The sequence below is a fragment of the Wolffia australiana genome, chromosome 16, assembly GCF_029677425.1.
Source record: "Wolffia australiana isolate 7733 chromosome 16, ASM2967742v1".
In the NCBI taxonomy this organism is placed as follows: Eukaryota; Viridiplantae; Streptophyta; class Magnoliopsida; order Alismatales; family Araceae; genus Wolffia; species Wolffia australiana.
In genome coordinates, this window is record NC_135850.1 from 4,245,718 (window position 1) to 4,263,807 (window position 18,090).

Below are 18,090 nucleotides of genomic sequence, written 5' to 3' on the forward strand. Positions count from 1 at the left end.
TCTTTCTTTCTCTCTATTACTCTCTCTCTCTACGTATAAAATGTAAAACAGCTCACTCTCTCGACGTATAAGATGCAAAACAGCTCTCTCTCTACGTATAAGATGTAAAACAGCTCTCTCTCTACGTATAAGAAGTAAAAGAACTCTCTCTCTCTCTACGTATAAGGTGTAAAAAATCTCTCTCTCTCTACGCATAAGATGTAAAACAGATATCTCTCCCTCTCTACGTATAAGATGTAAAACAGATCTCTCTCTCTCTACGCATAAGATGTAAAACAGATCTCTCTCTCTACGCATAAGATGTAAAACAGATCTCTCTCTCTCTACGCATAAGATGTAAAACAGATCTCTCTCTCTCTACGCATAAGATGTAAAACAGATATCTCTCTCTCTCTACGTATAAGATGTAAAACAGATCTCTCTCTCTCTCTACGCATAAGATGTAAAACAGATCTCTCTCTCTCTACGCATAAGATGTAAAACAGATCTCTCTCTCTCTCTCTCTATAAAAGAAGAAGAAGTCACGGGCATTACCGTTTATCTCTGGGGATCAAACTTTCCAAGAAAGAAGGATGAAAAACAGTTCTCTCTCTCTCTAGATCTGTGAGTTGACATGGTCATCCGATGGACGGCCAAGATTGCACCATCGGTTGATCACCCCAAGGTCAAAGGAGAGAGAACTAAGATACACCGGCGGAGTAGCAAAAATTTATCTGGGTCCCACGGGTTGCTTGCTAGTCTGGGATCTAGATCATGGCAAAATATCATTAATTACGGGTCTCAACTCCCCCATTTTATTACGCCGGTTGGTCGTGGACCAGAACAGATAGCCCGGCTTTCTTTCCCTCGGTCCCCCTCCCCAGATTTCACCCTTCTCTCTCTAGTTTCTCTCTCTATCTCTAGAACAGTCCAATTCATAATTGGCTAATGTGAAAGACTACAAATTACTTCCCAAAAACGAATCGTTGACGGATGGGCCTGACGTTGACCCTTCTGGATTTCCCTCTTCAGTCCACGTCAGCAATGGTCATGTAGAGAGAGAGAGAAAGTAGAGAGAGAAAGTAGAGAGAGAAAGTGCGAGTCCATGCAGATCCAAAACTCTCATATTCGATTGTTTTGACGTTATTGGGAGAAAAAAGGGAAGGCGAAAGGCCCCTGGGCGGCCACGTCGCCGAATTTCTTGGAGTAGAGAGAGAAAGTGGGCCCCGGTGATGACGTCATTTTATCCAAGAGTTGGTAATTTCGTCCTTGGACCGCGGATGGGGCCTGAACCACGTCAGAATCTGACGTGGATGACACGTGGGAGCGTGTGATTCGTTGGACGGCCTGTAGCGTCGCATAAGGGATACGTCTGCTGGGGGGTGCAACTTGAGGCCGGTCGGTGGGTGGCCAATTGGGCATGAGAGAGACCGATGGAGAGTGAAGGTGAGAGAGATGAAAGAGAGAGAAAGGGACTGTGGCCAATAAGGAAGAGCGAGATACATTGAGAGAGAGAGATCGAGACAGCGTTGAGGAAAAAGGGAGAGAGAGAGAGATAGAGATCAGGATAGAGATGAGGAAAAGAGGGAGATATAGATAGAGATCCGGACAGAGATGAAGAGGAAAATAGGGAGAGAGATAGAGATCAAGACAGAGATGAGGAGGAAAAGAGGGAGATAGAGATAGGGATCGAGATAGGGATGAGGAGAAAAGAGGGAGAGAGAGATAGAGATCAAGACAGAGATGAGGAGAAAAACGGGGAGGGAGAGATTGAGATCAGAATAGAGATGAAGAGGAAAAGAGGGAGATAGAGATAGAGATCCAGACAGAGATGAGGAGGAAAAGAGGGAGAGAGATAGAGATCCAGACAGAGATGATGAGGAAAAGAGGGAGAAAGAGAGAGATAGGGATAGAGAAAGAGATGAGGAAAAAGGTAGAGAGAGATAGAGATAGAGACAGATGAGGAAAAGAGGGAGAGAGAGAGAGACAGAGATGAGGAGGAAAAGAGGGAGAGAGAGAGATAGAGATAGAGACAGAGATGAGGAGGAAAAGAGGGAGAGAGAGAGAGATAGAGATAGAGACAGAGATGAGGAGGAAAACAGGGAGAGAGATATAGAGATAGAGGTAGAGATAGAGATGAAAAGGAAAAGAGGGAGAGAGAGAAAGAGATAGAGGTAGAGATAGAGATGAAAAGGGAAAGAGGGAGAGTTAAAGAGATAGAGGTAGAGACAGAGATGAGGAGGAAAAGAAGGAGAGAGAGAGATAGAGACAGAGATGAGGAGGAAAAGAGGGAGAGAGAGAGATAGAGATAGAGATAGAGATGAGGAGGAAAACAGGGAGAGAGAGATAGAGATAGAGACAGAGATGAGGAGGAAAACAGGGAGAGAGAGATAGAGATAGAGACAGAGATGAGGAGGAAAAGAGGGAGAGAGAGAAAGAGATAGAGGTAGAGATAGAGATGAAAAGGGAAAGAGGGAGAGTTAAAGAGATAGAGGTAGAGACAGAGATGAGGAGGAAAATAAGGAGAGAGAGAGATAGAGACAGAAATGAGGAGGAAAAGAGGGAAAGGAAGAGATCAAGACAGAGATGAGTATGAAAAGAAAGAGAGAGAGGGAGAGATAGAGACAGAGATGAGGAGGAAAAGAGGGAGAGAGAGATAGAGATCAAGACAGAGACGAGGAGGAAAACAGGGAGAGAGAGAGATAGAGACAGAGATGAGGAGGAAAACAGGGAGAGAGAGATAGAGATCAAGACAGAGACAAGGAGGAAAACAGGGAGAGAGAGATAGAGATAGAGACAGAGACAGAGATGTGGAGGAAAAGAGGGAGAGAGAGATAGGAAGTAGGTGAAAAGATGGGCTCAATGGGACATGAGAGAGACACAGAGTGAAGGTGAGAGAGATGATGTGGAAGAGTGGGAAAGGGTTTGTACCAATAGGGAAGAGAGAGAGAGATAGGATGGAGCTGACAAGAGGAAGAGATGGATGTGGCAGGAAAGATTTGGTTCAATCAAGTTTGTGGACAGATGACATTGACTGATGTATCAGTATCTTAGAGATAGATGGGGAGTGGAGGTGAGAGACATGACATGGGAAAGAGAGAGAAAGGGACTGACAAAAAGGAAGAGAGAGGGAGGGATAGGAAGGAGGTGAAAAGAGGAAAAGACAGATGTGACCGGAAATATTGTTTCAATTAGGTTTGTGGACGGATGACAAATATGACAGTACTCCCCTTTTCACCTCCTTCCTATCTTTCTCTCCCCCTTTTTCTCCTCATTTATTTTTCTCTCTTCTCTCCCATTGGTCACAGTCCCTTTATCTCTCTTTCCCATGTCATCTCAATCACCTTCACTTCCCATTTGTTCATGGATGGATGAACGACATAATAGGATAATGGAAGCCTCCGAGGAGGTTCGGACGGATGACGAGTACTGTGCACACGCTGTTTGAAGCAATTTGTTACCCAGTTTGGAGGAATTTTCAACAGCACGAGAGAGAGAGAGAGAGGTAGAGATATAAGGGGAGCTAGAGGGAGAAAGAGATAATGAGGGCAATATGAAGGGGGTGAAATTGAGAGATAAAGGTACAGGGGGAGAGGTAGAGGGAATGAGATCAAGAGAGAGATATCGAGAGTGGCACAGGTTCAAGAGATTGAGGTAGAGGTAGAGAGAGAGAGAAACAGGGAAAGAGGAAGCAGTAATGAGAGAAATCAATTGAGAAAGATGAATAAGGAAAGAAAGAGACTAATGTATTGAGAAAACTAGAGAGCTAGAAAGAGAACGGGAGGGAAATACTAATGAGTGAAGGAAAGAGGGTGGGAGAGGAGACAAATGGAAGGAATGTCACATCGAGAAGGGTTATTGTGAAGGGAGCAAGTTTCATGGTGGGGTGGGAAGAGAGTAAAGAAGATGGAGAAACAGTCAGACTCAAAGACAAAGAGGGAAAGACAAAGCAAGAGATGGGCCCCTAAGCGGGGCCGGATTGTATTCCTCCTCTGATTTAACCCAGTGGATAAACAGATGTTATGAAGCAGAAATCCGAACAACCCACCGCCCGAAACAGCCATGCCATGGGATTATAGCAGGGGGGGAGTGCCCCCTATAGCACATCCTGCTGATGATGAAAAACTCGCTAAAATTAATGCCAAAAATTCACTACATGACTGGTATACTTGATTTATGTTATTTTATATAAATAACCAATCAAAACCACTCATTCGCTCCGCCCATGGCAATTTGAAGTGTGAATGCTATGCAGTCTGTACGATGTGCTGTTCAAAAATTCAAATCACACCGCACAACGCGTGTGGTCCGACCAACCTTAAGTGGCAGCCAGGGCTCCAATCCCACTCGGCCGCCCTAAAATTGTGAACCACTTTTCGCCCTCTTTCTCTCACTATCTCTCCACCTCTCATTCTCTCTCTATCTCCCTGTCACAATCTCTCTTCCTCCATCGCTGTTACCCTCGGAGACTGCCAAGATTCAGTATTTTATGAGTTTAAGAAGGATCGAGAAGGGAGGACCCTCATGAAAACCACAGGTTTTGCCCATTCAATTGTGGAGGACCGCTTTCTACCTTCCTCTCTCTTCCAGGATACCCTTCTCTCCTAGAGAGAGAAAACAGCACCCTGAAAAGGCCCCAAACACTCAGTCATCGCTAACAGATAAAAACTCTGCCTTTGGGCCCACCTAGTGGGCCCCCACTAAACAACAGATAACGACGCTCTTCTTAATTCATACCTATTCGGGGAAAAAAAAAAGAAAGAAACAAGAGCAATTAAGCAGACGCTAGGAATCATGCAATAAATAGCAATTAATTTTTCTTTTGGCCAATTCCAGAGAGATTATTAACCAGGTTTTAGGTGCAGATAACCAGGGTGCGACTCATTTAAAATAGATAACTAGGAAGAGAGTCCAGGTATTTTTTAACGACCTGCCTTGTCCCTATATGTGCAAAGGGATAAACATCCCTAAATAAAAAAATACTTTTATTTAAAAGAAAAAAATAGATGAACCCACCACGGTGTTACCCACGTGTGGAAGGCCCATCACGGAGGAGGAATACCGCTGGCCGCTGACTCAGCAGTGGGCCCCGCAAGGGCGCTCCTTCGCTTTTACCCGACGTGGCGCTCGCTTAAACGCGAGAGCTCTAAAATTTCTCTTCGACGAATAAAATAGAAAAAAAAAAAAAAAGAAAGGGAAGGGGGGGACCCTCTTCAGAAAAGGCCAAATGGCGGATAAGGAAAATAAGTCGACTTCCGGAATTTCTTTACAAATTAAAATATTAGCACGTCTCGAACCATCTAGAAGTTGTCCAAATGGAGAAAGGCGGAAGTGAGTGACGAGGAGTCCAAAACGTGTGAAAAGTGATAATCATGAGCCCATCAAGGCCCATTTAAGAAATCACCATAGAAAGTGAACAAATTGAAGGAATATAACAGGAATTTAAGGGAAAGAAAAAGCCAACTAAGAATAATTCTGGAATTTGATCAACATAAACACATTTAGGAAGAAAAAAACACATTTAGGAATAAAAAAACACATTTAGGACCAATCACCAGCCATCTCCCTAAGACTGGAAATTTCATCCTAAAGTTACAATTAAGAATAGTACTGATAGATATGCTGGAGTTTTAGAACCCTGTCCCCTCTATTAGACTGGACCAGAGGAAAAAAATAACAACATACTATAGAAAAATGAGGACAGAAAACCCCCCTACAGATCAAGATAAATATAACCAAGGGGCGTCGATGATCTTGAGAGAGAGAGAGAGAGAGAAATGGAAGGATTGGCATACCGGGAGGTGACGTGGCCCACTGTAGGGCCGAGGATTTGGCAGGGGAGAAAACAAACGGCGGAGATGTTATTTCTCGATGCCCTGCTGGAGATACTGAATCAAGTCGTAGCCGGCGGTAGACCACTTGTTGTAGGCGTCCGCGCACGTGCGGATCATGAAATTGGCAGCCTCGCGGTCGCTCATCTCCGGGTGGAAGCGCTTGCGGAGGTTACCGATGGGGTCGCCCCGGCTGAAGCACGGCAGCCCGCTGTCCACCATCAGTAGTACTGTTGTCAATATCGCCTGCATGTGCCGCCTCGCCGCCAGATACCCTTTCGCGCACAAACTGTGCCATTACACATAAAACAATGACTTGACCTCAATGAACTCAAGTAAGGATAAATACAAATCTCCATAATGCGCAGAATTTTTAAAAAGTTAGTTCCAGATAATTTTATAATATACTCGAGATTAATAAGACAAAAATCATAGAAAGTATTTTAAAATAAGCATTTAGTTATCATATTATCAACTAGGTCATTATTTCTTCAAGAGTCGTGATTAGCGAAATGTAAGCTGATCAAGAGAAAATAAGATTTTGGATAAGCTTGCAAAAATAGTTCGAGATCAAGCTTCGATTATTTATTGCCCGACGTTCTGCTTCAGAGAAAATTTCGAAAAGTGCTACTCATTACCTGGGCCATCCTGGACAGAGAGAGAGAAGAAAGGCAGAGGGGTAAAAAGAGAAATGGAATGAAATTCATCTGGTAAATGCATCAAAGGTTTCTTTTTGAGAGAAAGAGAGAGATAATATATAGAAAGAGAGAGGAGGCTTAGGAAGGGGACAAAATATATTGCCAACAATAGAGCAATGAAATTCGATTCATAAGCGCATCTCTGCTGAACTCCTCCCCCTTCCCCTCCAAAAGAAAGAGAGATAGGGAAAATCAAATATAGAGACATCGAATTTGACCCAACTCTAGAGCAATGAAATTTGACCCATACACGCATCTCATATGTACTTCTGCAGAAAGGCAAAACTGATAAAGATAGAGAGAAAGGCAGTTAGAAACCGAGAGAGAGGAAATAAGCATGCAAGCAAAGGATGGAAAATTCAAAATGCTGTTAACCTGAGCCGTAGTAAAGAAAAAAGAGAGTATAGAAATTCGATTATAACACAAAAACAGTCTACACAGAAACGGAGAGAGAGAGAGAGAAGGAGAGGAAGAGAAACTTGCCTGACGAACTTATGCCATGTCTCACTCTTCATGGAGCCTGAAGGGTCAAGGAGTTGAGTCATCTCATGGCTCAGTTTAAACTGGGCACTCTCGAACCGCATGTTGCCGCCCGGGGACGTCTCCAGAATGAAACCAAAGTCAATATGAACGAGCCTTCCCATGCTGACCAACCACACAAACCATCAAAAGTCAGGGAATGTATGCTGTTAAAATGATATTCATCATCAACTTGATCGGAGGAGAGACCAAGTACTTGTCAAAGAGGAGATTGCCGTTGTGGCGGTCCTTCGGCTGTAGAAGGAGGCTGGCCACGGCATAGCCAGCGCTGCTGACAATGAACATCTCTCTAGCAGCCTCAAAACTTGACGAACCGACAGGTCCATAGTCCTGTTGGAAGATCTCATACAGGCCCCCATCCGTGAGCTCGCCCATCTGATTTCTGCTTCGAGTGTTGGGAACCACCTTTTGCAAAGGGTAATAATCATTAAAAAACGGAAACGACTTCTAAATAAGAAAATGTCCCATAGTTGTTGGCCAGATGGTTCGATGCATCCCGGAAGTGGGACCGGACGAGATGATCGTAATCAGGTCGTCGTCTAGACTTGTCCAACTGGACGGTATGCATCAAGTTGGATGCATCCAGTGGACAGGATGCCTGACACCTGGAGTGGATTTGTCCTTATCATAATTATCTTCATCATCGTCTGCCACAGGAGTGAAGATGATGATGGTTATCTCATCATCTTCTAGGTTAAAACCAATGAAAATGACAATGATAACACATCATGAATCTCTCTTTGTTATCATCAAGAACCGCAGACCCGACCTGTGGATTGGTGTTCAACTTTAACGCCCTCATCTTTCAAATCACTGTTTGTTATGTAACCGGTCTGAGTTTATTTTAGATACTGTAGTTTTCTTCTCTAAATAGGATTCTATATATCTTGCCTCTTTCAAATGACGAAGGGGCAATGACAACTCGTCATTCTTACATAATTAGGATGACGATGAAAATAAGGAACTCATCATTGTCCACCAATCCTGGTTTCGCATCGTAATGAGAATCCCTCTCAGATATTTCTTTTTCAATAGGAAATTATACCCGGATTCCAAAATATTTCTTTTCATCCTTGAAAAAGAATTTCTTGAGCCGTAGTTCAATGTATTTTTTGCAGAGATAATTTAAAGTTTACCTCAATAATGCCCCTCTCAGGTCCAGTGGGCAACACGCCGTAAGGGAACAGGTAGAGATTCAGACCGACTGCTGTGAAAATATCTCTCAAGAGAGCAATCACCTGAAGCGCAAGTACATCTTGTCTGCAATCATCCCCAACCTGCAGAAAAATTTTCAACAAAAGGCATTGTGCTGATGATGAATATCGACCTCCCAGATGGGCATACAACTTAGTTTTTAGCGAGAAAAAACAAAATTTCATGGTTGTCAGAATGCCACCTGCGAGAATTAAATCGTAATAATTGAGGCCCTTTGTCAATCTACTTCCTCAAATGATTTACTCGAGTAACCCATATAAAATTATCCGCTTATTACGATATTGTTACCTTGAATATGCAAGCTTGTGGCTTAACAGCATTGGGGTCGCCATCTCTGTCTGAAACATTAAAAGTAATCATAATAGGAACTTTTGCAGCTGACTGCAGTGGGATGCCACTATCCAACTGGATGCTCCGAACAATCTTATTCGGTGCAGTTGGGAGGTACAAGTCTTCTCCCTGAACTTCAATCTTTTCAAGCTCTCTGCAAGTAATTATACACATGCAGCGTTAAAAACTTAAAGAGCCAGAAGAAAATGAGCCCAAAAAAAATTTGAGAGGAAGTACTGGCACCTTCTGATTCCAGCTCGGCGGTCTTCTTTGGGTAATGGGAAAAGAACCCCAGAAATGGAGGTCACCTTATCAAAAAAGTCGAACTCCCTTTGGAAAAGATCATGCGCTTCTGGACTGAAGCCGTCGATAATTTTCTGTTTAAGCAGCGGCAGCAACGATTGAAAGCTGTTGCTCTGGAAGGCAGACACGCTATGAGATTCACTGTTAAGGAGTTAAGATGGTAATAAATGAAGGACACGGGCGAAAATAAAATTTTGATTAAACATGCACCTTTAAAAATGATATAAACGTTTTAGAATAATTACTAACTTGATGGTCCGCCCCATTAATGTGAAAGAAACACCAAAGCTATCTAGAAGTAAGCAGAAAAATGATACAGATTTTCGAATGTAGAAGTATGAATCAATCAAGCCCAAAAGGCTATAAAATAACAGTATTTCATATGATATTCATTGTCATGAGCATCTCACGACATAGTATGTTTAAGATCTAAAGGCACGTTTGAAGGAAAATTTATTAAGAGAACAAAAAAGGATTTTTGATAGAGAAAGTACCTTAGCATTAACAGTATCCCTTCCCACTTCTGAGCCAGACATCTCGCCCTGTAAAATTGTTAAGATCATGAAAGAAGATTTAGGAAAACATACAAAAGGATTTTGCAAAATGTAAGATAATGAGGGCATGTGAGAAAAACACATTTAAATGGTTTAAACAAGCAAAAAAAAAGAGATATAAGAGGGTCAAAACCATCTGGCTAAACATTCTTAATCGAGATGAGACAAAATACAGAATTATAAGATTGAGATCTGATTCTACTGTTGACACTCTCTGGGCCCAAGGTGTTAAATGAATTTAAATTTTCTCAAGTACAATTCTGACACATTTCTGGTTGCCAAACTTCAATGGCTTAACCACCCGCGTCTGACGGAAAAAATACTGCTCCAGTGTAACAGAACAACATTAATTTACATCAGTTAAATGATAGACTGAAAATTCAAAGGTAATTTAAATATAAGTAAGCACTGAATCGCATTAAAGAAGATTCTAATTTGCCTTGTCGCAGAACAATCTAAAAACCCAATCTGAGACAATTTGGGGATGCAATGAATTAGACTGTGGGCAATACAGAGGTAACTAAATACAAGAGAAAATAAATACTAGAAGGACCCACCTCTAGGTGCCATATTAGACTGTGGGCAAACACATCGTTCCTTTGGGCAGCTCCTACCAAATAACCCTCAACTAATTTCTGTTGAATTTTCAACCAGAAGAAAATATAAGTCAATCAGAAGCAAAAACAAGATTTCAGGCTACGGAATCGAAAGGTTGTCAGGAATCTCAATTTTATCACCTCATCATCGTAGCGTAATGCTTGGACCAGTTGCGGCATGAAAAAGGTGACACATTCAGGAGGATATGACTCCAAAACCCTAAGCACATATGCTGTAACGCGAGGGTGAGCCTTATACTGAGGAGTAAGAAACTCCAGTGCAATCGTTATAGAACACGATGCCCAATGAGGTAACTGCTGTAGTAACACTGAATTTTCATTGACTGCTTTTGGAGTAACAAAAAAAGGTAATGCCTCTGGTACGGTCCGAATTTCCAATATATGAATCTGTGAAGAGAAAGATGATTTAAGTCAAAACCATAACAGTAGAAAAAGATGACTGAATAAGACCCAAAATAATAAAAGAAATCTACAATTTTAGGTTCAAATTATTTAAATACTAATTACATTGATGGGCATGCAACAATCACTCTTACATCTCAAACCTTTGAGCAGAGCACAATATGGCGGGGAGTGGCGAGGCACCTCCGTTTCAGTCATGGATGCCTACATGAAGGTCAGAGCAGGATTTCTGGAGGTCTGAAGCCATCTCTGGAAACGAAAATTCCCATAAAGATGCAGGGTTATAGATGGTTGTTGATGAGGTGATGACTAGTCACATGACCCCATGAGAAGAGAATGTTCCCAGACATTTCGGCAGAATGCACAAAGTGCACAAGGGCAGAGGAAGACTGTTCCCATATCTTCTTAGCATGTCAGTTTGCCCAGTCAATGCGGGCCTTGCCGCAAATCGTACGGGTGGATGCATCCATTGACAAGGCCTTCTAGCGCTCTATCCGGAAAAGCAGATTCAGAAAGAATATGAAATAGGGAAAGTGTCTCCCAGTGCTTTGGCAATATGGCTGCACCGGAATGAGGGGGTCTTTAATGGGAGGACGGCCTCCATGGAAAATGTTCTTCCTGATGTGGAGACTTTTCTTCTATACTGGTTTACAAGGGGGTGAAGGGGGGATCGTTTTGGTCACCATGTTATTCATCATTCACCTATTTCAATACCATCAAGTTGATCACCATTTTTGGGTGGTCTTCCCTATTTTTCAAAAAACAAATAATTCTGAAGTAAAAATACATTAAACAAGAAAGCTTGCGTCAAATAAATTTTCTGAAGACATTTCAATTCAATAGAATCTCAAAGAGATGTAGTATCATTTTTGGGTTGGAAGGAGAGGATAGTCCTTTTTTGGTTGGGTTTGTACATTGTTTGTACAAAACATTTACAATTTAATGATAGCTGATTGGCCACCGGTTCCGGGTGGCCTTCCATATTTTCTTCAAAAAAAAAATCATTTATAACATTATAACTTAAATAATAAGCTAGTAGTTCAGAATGGTCTGCATACGTGAACTAGGTTTGCTACTTCAGAGGCCACCGCAGTCACTGTGGGAAATCTGGCAGTTAGCGATATGGCTATCCGAGGATCCACAGAAAAGGCAGTCCTCACATATTCGATCCATTTCTCAGAGCTGATCTTAGAGCGAGAGGAGTAATCCCTGAATAAGCAGTCGAGAGCAATAAATTCCAGTAAGTATTTCAAATCATAAATAAAAGACAAAAATTGGAGAAGTGTTGGATTTTTCTGTAAGAATCTACATATAACAGTACTTACTTTGAATTCAAGGGCCGTGCCCAAACTTCTTGTCTATCTGCTTCATGCTGGCATAGCATTAAAAGCAACTTTTTCAGTTTTCCTCGTCCAATTACATTGTTGTCCATTGGGCCCCAAACCGGATGGCACTGTTTTTTTGGAAGAATATATGAATAAGTCAAGATAATACACGCCAGAAAAAAATAACTTACGGGAACTCTTACTTTATCAGCTAATTCTGTTTCACGTCTGCGACCTTCCAAAGTTAACTCAGCCTGGGAAGTGTCTGATTGCTCTTTTAAATAAGAGGCAAAAATAAAAACAGACTGTGCCTCACTCAAAGAAAAGCTCATATTATTTGTGTCATACCACTCAGGTGCATTAGAAAACCATCCCAGACATGAGCTGCAAGCAAAAATCTGTCACTCATACACAAATGACTGCTTACAAGAATACCGATGCATATAAATATAAAATACAGTATGCGTACTAAGGAAAGCACATTATCAGAGTACAGAAATCAGGTTTGTATGAAATATTTAAAAGATAAATGTTCTAAAAGAACAGGAAAACAAGACCATGGCAGAGTTGCTTTTTTCCAGTTCTCTACCAGCACCCAGGTTCTCAAGCCAAATTGGGACAGTAAAAAACATTAAAAAGTTAATTTAAAAAGCTAAACACAACACAGAATGCCAGGACAATTTTACTAATTAGCAATCAAATCTAAGGCCAACCAACAAACTTTCTCATAAAAATGTGAAAGAAATGCAGAGCTTGGCTTGTGAATAGTCAATTATCTACCAGTAACCAACCGTGGCGTAAATCCACTAGGGAGTATGACTTCTTTGCTAGACATGCGCACACTAAGGGAATAAGGAGACTTACTGATAGACCCGATCCTCAAGTAGGTGGAGACCAAGCCTGAAGTTTTGTAAATTGTTCTGAATCTCGCACGAACAAAACTTGAGTCCAAGAAGCATTACAGTGAAGAAGGTACCAACAGCGGCGGGATGCCGAGAAAAATGAGAAGGTGACTTCATAGTCCCTTGCAGCATCCGACCCAGAAGCAGAAGTTGTTCAACACTATCATAGCGAATCACCTAGAAGCCCAAACAGGAATGTCAATTACAAAAAGCAGAGGTCACATAAAAATTCCCAAATTCTTAAGAAGCATAACGCTAGTAGAATCAATATAAGAGATTGAAAATTTGGCATTATTCCATCATTTTCAACAGAAGAGGCAGCAAAGTCTCATAAGTGATATAAATCACTGTTACAAGAAAAAATGCACCACATAATGCACTTTCCTGTAGAAACAAATAGAATGAGCCTAACAAGCGAGTCTTACAAGAGTCTAACATACAACCTTCCTGAATAAGACCTGCAGGTTTCAGTATAGGAAAATTAAGAAAAAAGACAGTGGAAGGCATATGATTCACCTCAAAACGGTCAATAAAGAAGCCGAGCCACAACCGATGCGCTACTATTCCTTCAATGGGATCCTTTTCAGGCAATGATTCTGGTTCTCCGGAAACGAGATGTGGTCTCAGTTTCGCAGCAGGTCCAGAATACCTCACATCCGAAGCAAATAAACCACGTTTGGTGTCTATAGTCCATAGCCATGCATCAACTAGCTCCGCGAGCACTGGTGGCCCTAGCTGTGGGGCTGACGTTACCAACCATGTCCAAATAAATATGCCAGTCTCCATTGCCTCAGCCGTTGATATATAGGCAGGACACCAGCACAGCAACCGCAAAAGCTGTGAAAAACCTTCTGCATTCTGCTTGTTATCATCACCCTACAGAATTTCTACAATAGATTAATAACGCTTAGAGAGAGAGATGTTCCCCTTCATAGATGACAATGACAACAATGATGACAAAAGAAGATTATGAGCCGCTACCATCTCGTCATTACTCCTTGCCAAGATAACAATGATGAGTTTTTCTTGTTATCGCATCTTGTGATCATCCCTTTGTTAACCTTGCTCAGATGATGAAGGGCAGTAGCAGAGTCATCATCATCCTTTTTGCCAGGATGGTGCTAACGATGACAATGAAAAAAAAATCATCATCTCTCAAGCAGCAGAGGATGACGATGATAGGTTATTGGATGATTAAAATCGTCATGATCCGCAAACACTGTCAGAGAGAACCCTAAGTTGAGAAAACTTACAGTATTAGAAAGAAGCAACGCTGTTGCCTGCGAGCAAATTTCCCGAAACTGTGCCTTATCCACCGAACCACCTTTATCAGCAATGCTTACAAATTGCTGAAGATACTGGATGAATTTTACGAGAAGAATTTGATTGAATGAATCTGTTTCAGGGTCAGATGGAGAAGGGGCCCTTGTGCTTGGCCTTCCAGGAGAACTACCCATTTGGAAGCCCCCAATAGTGTTATATAATCTTTTCATTCCAGCGATCTCCCCAGCATAATTACTCTTGAGGGTTGCACTGGATATAGCAGTAGGCAGAATTTCCATGCTGAAAGTATCTGTCACCTTCAAATCTGCTCCTGAGGCAGCCGCTGCAGCAGTAACAACCGCTGGAATGTTTGCAGTTCTAATCCCCGTCCAACAGTCATTTTTCAGAGAGGATAGACGCAAATCAGAGAGCAGTGAAACAACATCTGCCATTTGCTGCGTTTTCTGCCAGGCATTTAGTTTGCAAAGCTTTACCTGAGATGAAAACAAAATTACACAAGAGCAGATGTCAAAAAATACAATGTTAATGACACGATAGACAGCCATAAACAAAGCCTAAATTGAGTTGGATAGAAAAGTTTCTAATGTTAGCTGCCATAAACAAAGGCTCCTCCATCCATATCGTTATAACAAGGCTGATTTTCAGTCCATAAACCATCTCCAAAACATAGATCTAGAACTTTCATAATACATAAATATATCGTCAAGATGCATAAAGACAAAAGTAAAGAAGTGATACTTTGGCAGAGGGAAGAAGCATCGTGTGGGCATCACCAGAGAAATCATTGGAGGGACAATGACGAAGGTGATGAAGAGGGATATCGCAGGGGGTGATGGCATGGTGGCTTAGGACGAGGGTGTCGGCTGCATGAATCATTGGATGGAGGAAGTGTAGTGCAGGCATTGGTGGAGCAACCACTGCAGGGAGAGGTGGATGGTAACCACAGAAGGTGACGCAAGCGACAAGGAGGTGTGACACGAAGAGCCATTCCAGAGGTTGACAGTGTAGAGGCCTACGGCAAGGCCGATAGCGCCAGGCCAGTGCGGAGAGCTAAGACAAGGGAGACATGGGAGACTGTGGAGTCCTCTCGATGCAGCTGCATATGGCCAGGGTGACGGTTTGGCAGAGGATTTCCCTCAAGCAGCAAAACTCAACAGAGGAGCACACAGAGGTCGGTAGAGAGGCAGGAGTCATGCAGCAGGGTTTCACGGAGCAGCAGCACTCAGAGAGGGGGCCGCTCAGTGTGGCACCCATGTTCAATGCACAACGACAATGCACAATGCTCAGTGTGACAGTGGCAGCTCCTCCAAGAGGGGGGGGGGGGAAAGCAAGATGGACAAATCCTAGCTCCAAAAGACGGGCTTCAAGGAGCGGGTAGTTGGATGGTATCTCATGGTGGCCCGGGTTTGCCCGACAACACAGCTGGCCAACAAAATTGGCCATCTGCAGGGCCACCCAAAGGAGTACAGGAAACACATTAGGGAGGCCCATAATAGAAGGCCTTACCCAGAAGCAAGAACATGGACGACCTGGAATGTACCAGAACCCTATCGGGGAAGGAGGGGCAGGAACTCCAGGCATAATAGTGGAGGAAGACAATAAGGTGGAGATGGATTGAAGAAAACATTCGACGCAGTTGCGGTTGAAGGAGGGGGATGCATACACGAGATTTTCTATCGCGTAACAAATAGAAGTGGGAGACTGAACCAGTTATTAAGGGTGCATGCAGGAAATCGAGAGTGCGGGTGCTCATGCAGTCGGAGGAGCAATGGCCAAACACTTCAGAAACTTCTCAGAGAGGGGGTTGAAGTGGAGAGGCATGAGAGCAAGTCAGTCGACGTCGCTGCAGAAGTGAGAGTTGATGAGACCTTTCTCAGAGGCAGAGATCCACGCGGCCATCGAGGTGTTGAACGGGAAAGGGCCCCTGGGGCCAGAGGACATTCCAGATATTCCTCTTTAGTGCATTCAGAGGCCTTATGTGACTCTCTATGGGGCCGGGTATCCAGGGGGCAGGAGGAAGGACAATTGTTTGAAGTGCTCACGGCAATACCGTCGAATGGCAGCAGAGGTTATTTTCTAAGGAAGGGAGGCATCACTAGTCGACAGGGTACACAACGCCGAGAGTTTAGTCTCAGCTTGGTTTAGAGCGAGGTGAAGGGAAAGTGTGGGGACACCTTGAGTCAAGTGTGTATTTATAATTTTTACATATTAATCACATTGGGAGGATCACTGATCTCGGGTGTCATTCCCCTCTTTTTTTCAAACAAAAGAAGCAAATCTATCCAATTGTAAACTCCACAAAAATTGAGTCATAGAACAAAAAGCAGCAAAATGTGAAAAAGTATTACGTAAGGTGTAGCATTAGTCATTTTCCTGATATTTGTTTAGAGTTACTGTTTCATCAGAACATAACATTGCTCAAGAATCTAATCAAAAATAAAATGTTTAGCATCACACGTCATTCTTCTAGGACCTATCAAGCGGATCTTGTGGACTTAAGCTTAAGTAATCTCAACAAAGATTCTTCAGGCTAACCTGCAAAAGGCCCTGGGTAGTGCATGGTGCATACGAAAGAGCGCCACGTATCCATTCATGAACTACTTTTTGATACAAGGTCCGGGCAGCAGCAACCCAAGTGGGATCATTTAGGGAGGAAGAAGGTAAGTCCGCATAAACTGAGAACAGAAGTGAGTTTAAGCAAGAAGTGTTCCACAAAACCTGTATCGTTGTAGAGCCTCCTGGTGAGCGTATGAGATTATAAAAACAGATTGTCTAATAAAGGAAACATGAATCCACCTGAGGAAATTTATCTTTAAGCCGAGTTAACAAAACGTAGGAGATTTCCCGGATATGTTCCTCCCTGTGAAACGAGTTTTCTATGAGAAAACATGCATGAGAAGAGAGAACCGATTCTCTCAAGTCCGCCTCATTACCAGTTTCAGACATCCTATTTTCCTGCAGAAAAACATTAAAAAGCACATTAATAGTTGAGACAAGTTAACAAGCAAGCGACAAGACAATATAGCCAAACTTACTTATAAACAAATATAATGATAAAATGGATAACAATGAGAGAGATGTCTTTGTTACAGGATACCATGGCAATGTTAAGAAAATAAGGTCAGAGAGAGGGGATAAATAAACTTATGCTCAAGTCAAGTAAACAAGTAAGGATCTGGGAAGTATGGTATAAATATGAGATTGTCTCTTTTGTCAAAGTATCAGACAATATGTGGCACTGTGCTTTTGTATTTCTAGTTCCTGTTATGCTTTAACTCTGATGGGTTTATAATCTAAGGACTCACAAAGATAAATTTTCTTGAGGAACTAACAAGCCCAATAAGGGTCATTATCCTTGTATAAGAGTTCCCCGAGTTTATCCCCCGCTCACCACCTGGATTCTCATTTCCTTAGCAGCTCATCAGAATTGAGATCTTCTACAGTTTGATGTAAAAATGTTTTTTACATGGTTATCTAACTTAACATGAAAGCATATTCTGGACAACGACCTCCCTGCCCGGAAAGTGTGCCATTTCTCAAGGCCCTGTATGGATTGAAACAGTCCCCAGAGCATGGTAATCACACCCTTTTCTACAAACGACAGTCCTCCGACACTTGCTCTTCTTACCGTTTACATTGATGATATTACTATTAATGGTAATTCTACCCAGCTACTATTACCTTGAGTCAACAACTGATGCCCAATTTGATACTAAAAGCCTAGGCTCCCTTAACTACTTCCAGGGGATTAGGATGGCCCATTCCTCTAGCTGTTCATGCTATCCCAGTAGACATATATCTATGACCTTCTAGATGAAACTGGCTATCTTCATTGCCAGACCATACCAACTCCTATGGAACTCAACCTCAAACGTAAAAATAGTAACAGCGAGCATGACACAATACATTTGGCCAGACATCTGCGTCAAACACAGCCAGAAATCTCTTATTCTGTTAATGTTCTTAGACAATTTATGCATCATCCAAAACTCTCTCACTGGCCGGCTGCCCGCCAAATTCTCTGTTACTTGAGGGTAACTTGGCCTTCGCCTCATGTTATCATATGGCCACCCCTTGGGTCTCCAAATTTACACTGACTCTGATTATACT

The 18,090-nt window shown here is 42.4% G+C and overlaps 1 protein-coding gene across 1 annotated transcript in view; it reads right to left on the reverse strand.

Annotated features, from left to right (window-relative positions):
• Window positions 1-5,420: 5,420 nt before the first annotated feature.
• LOC144713858 (Phosphatidylinositol 3- and 4-kinase family protein) overlaps window positions 5,421-18,090 on the reverse strand; it is a 39,513-nt gene continuing 26,843 nt past the window's right edge. The window contains exons 10-26 of the mRNA XM_078588574.1: window positions 16,777-16,935; window positions 16,516-16,698; window positions 13,950-14,453; window positions 13,213-13,572; window positions 12,659-12,873; window positions 11,998-12,178; window positions 11,795-11,922; window positions 11,528-11,678; window positions 10,188-10,454; window positions 10,008-10,085; window positions 9,391-9,438; window positions 8,837-9,009; window positions 8,552-8,747; window positions 8,185-8,325; window positions 7,245-7,453; window positions 6,992-7,153; window positions 5,421-6,099 (exon numbers count right to left, since the gene is read on the reverse strand). Coding sequence (XP_078444700.1) covers window positions 5,841-6,099; window positions 6,992-7,153; window positions 7,245-7,453; window positions 8,185-8,325; window positions 8,552-8,747; window positions 8,837-9,009; window positions 9,391-9,438; window positions 10,008-10,085; window positions 10,188-10,454; window positions 11,528-11,678; window positions 11,795-11,922; window positions 11,998-12,178; window positions 12,659-12,873; window positions 13,213-13,572; window positions 13,950-14,453; window positions 16,516-16,698; window positions 16,777-16,935 — 3,414 coding nt within the window. The 3' untranslated portion in view covers window positions 5,421-5,840. The remainder of the gene's footprint in view (window positions 6,100-6,991; window positions 7,154-7,244; window positions 7,454-8,184; window positions 8,326-8,551; window positions 8,748-8,836; window positions 9,010-9,390; window positions 9,439-10,007; window positions 10,086-10,187; window positions 10,455-11,527; window positions 11,679-11,794; window positions 11,923-11,997; window positions 12,179-12,658; window positions 12,874-13,212; window positions 13,573-13,949; window positions 14,454-16,515; window positions 16,699-16,776; window positions 16,936-18,090) is intronic.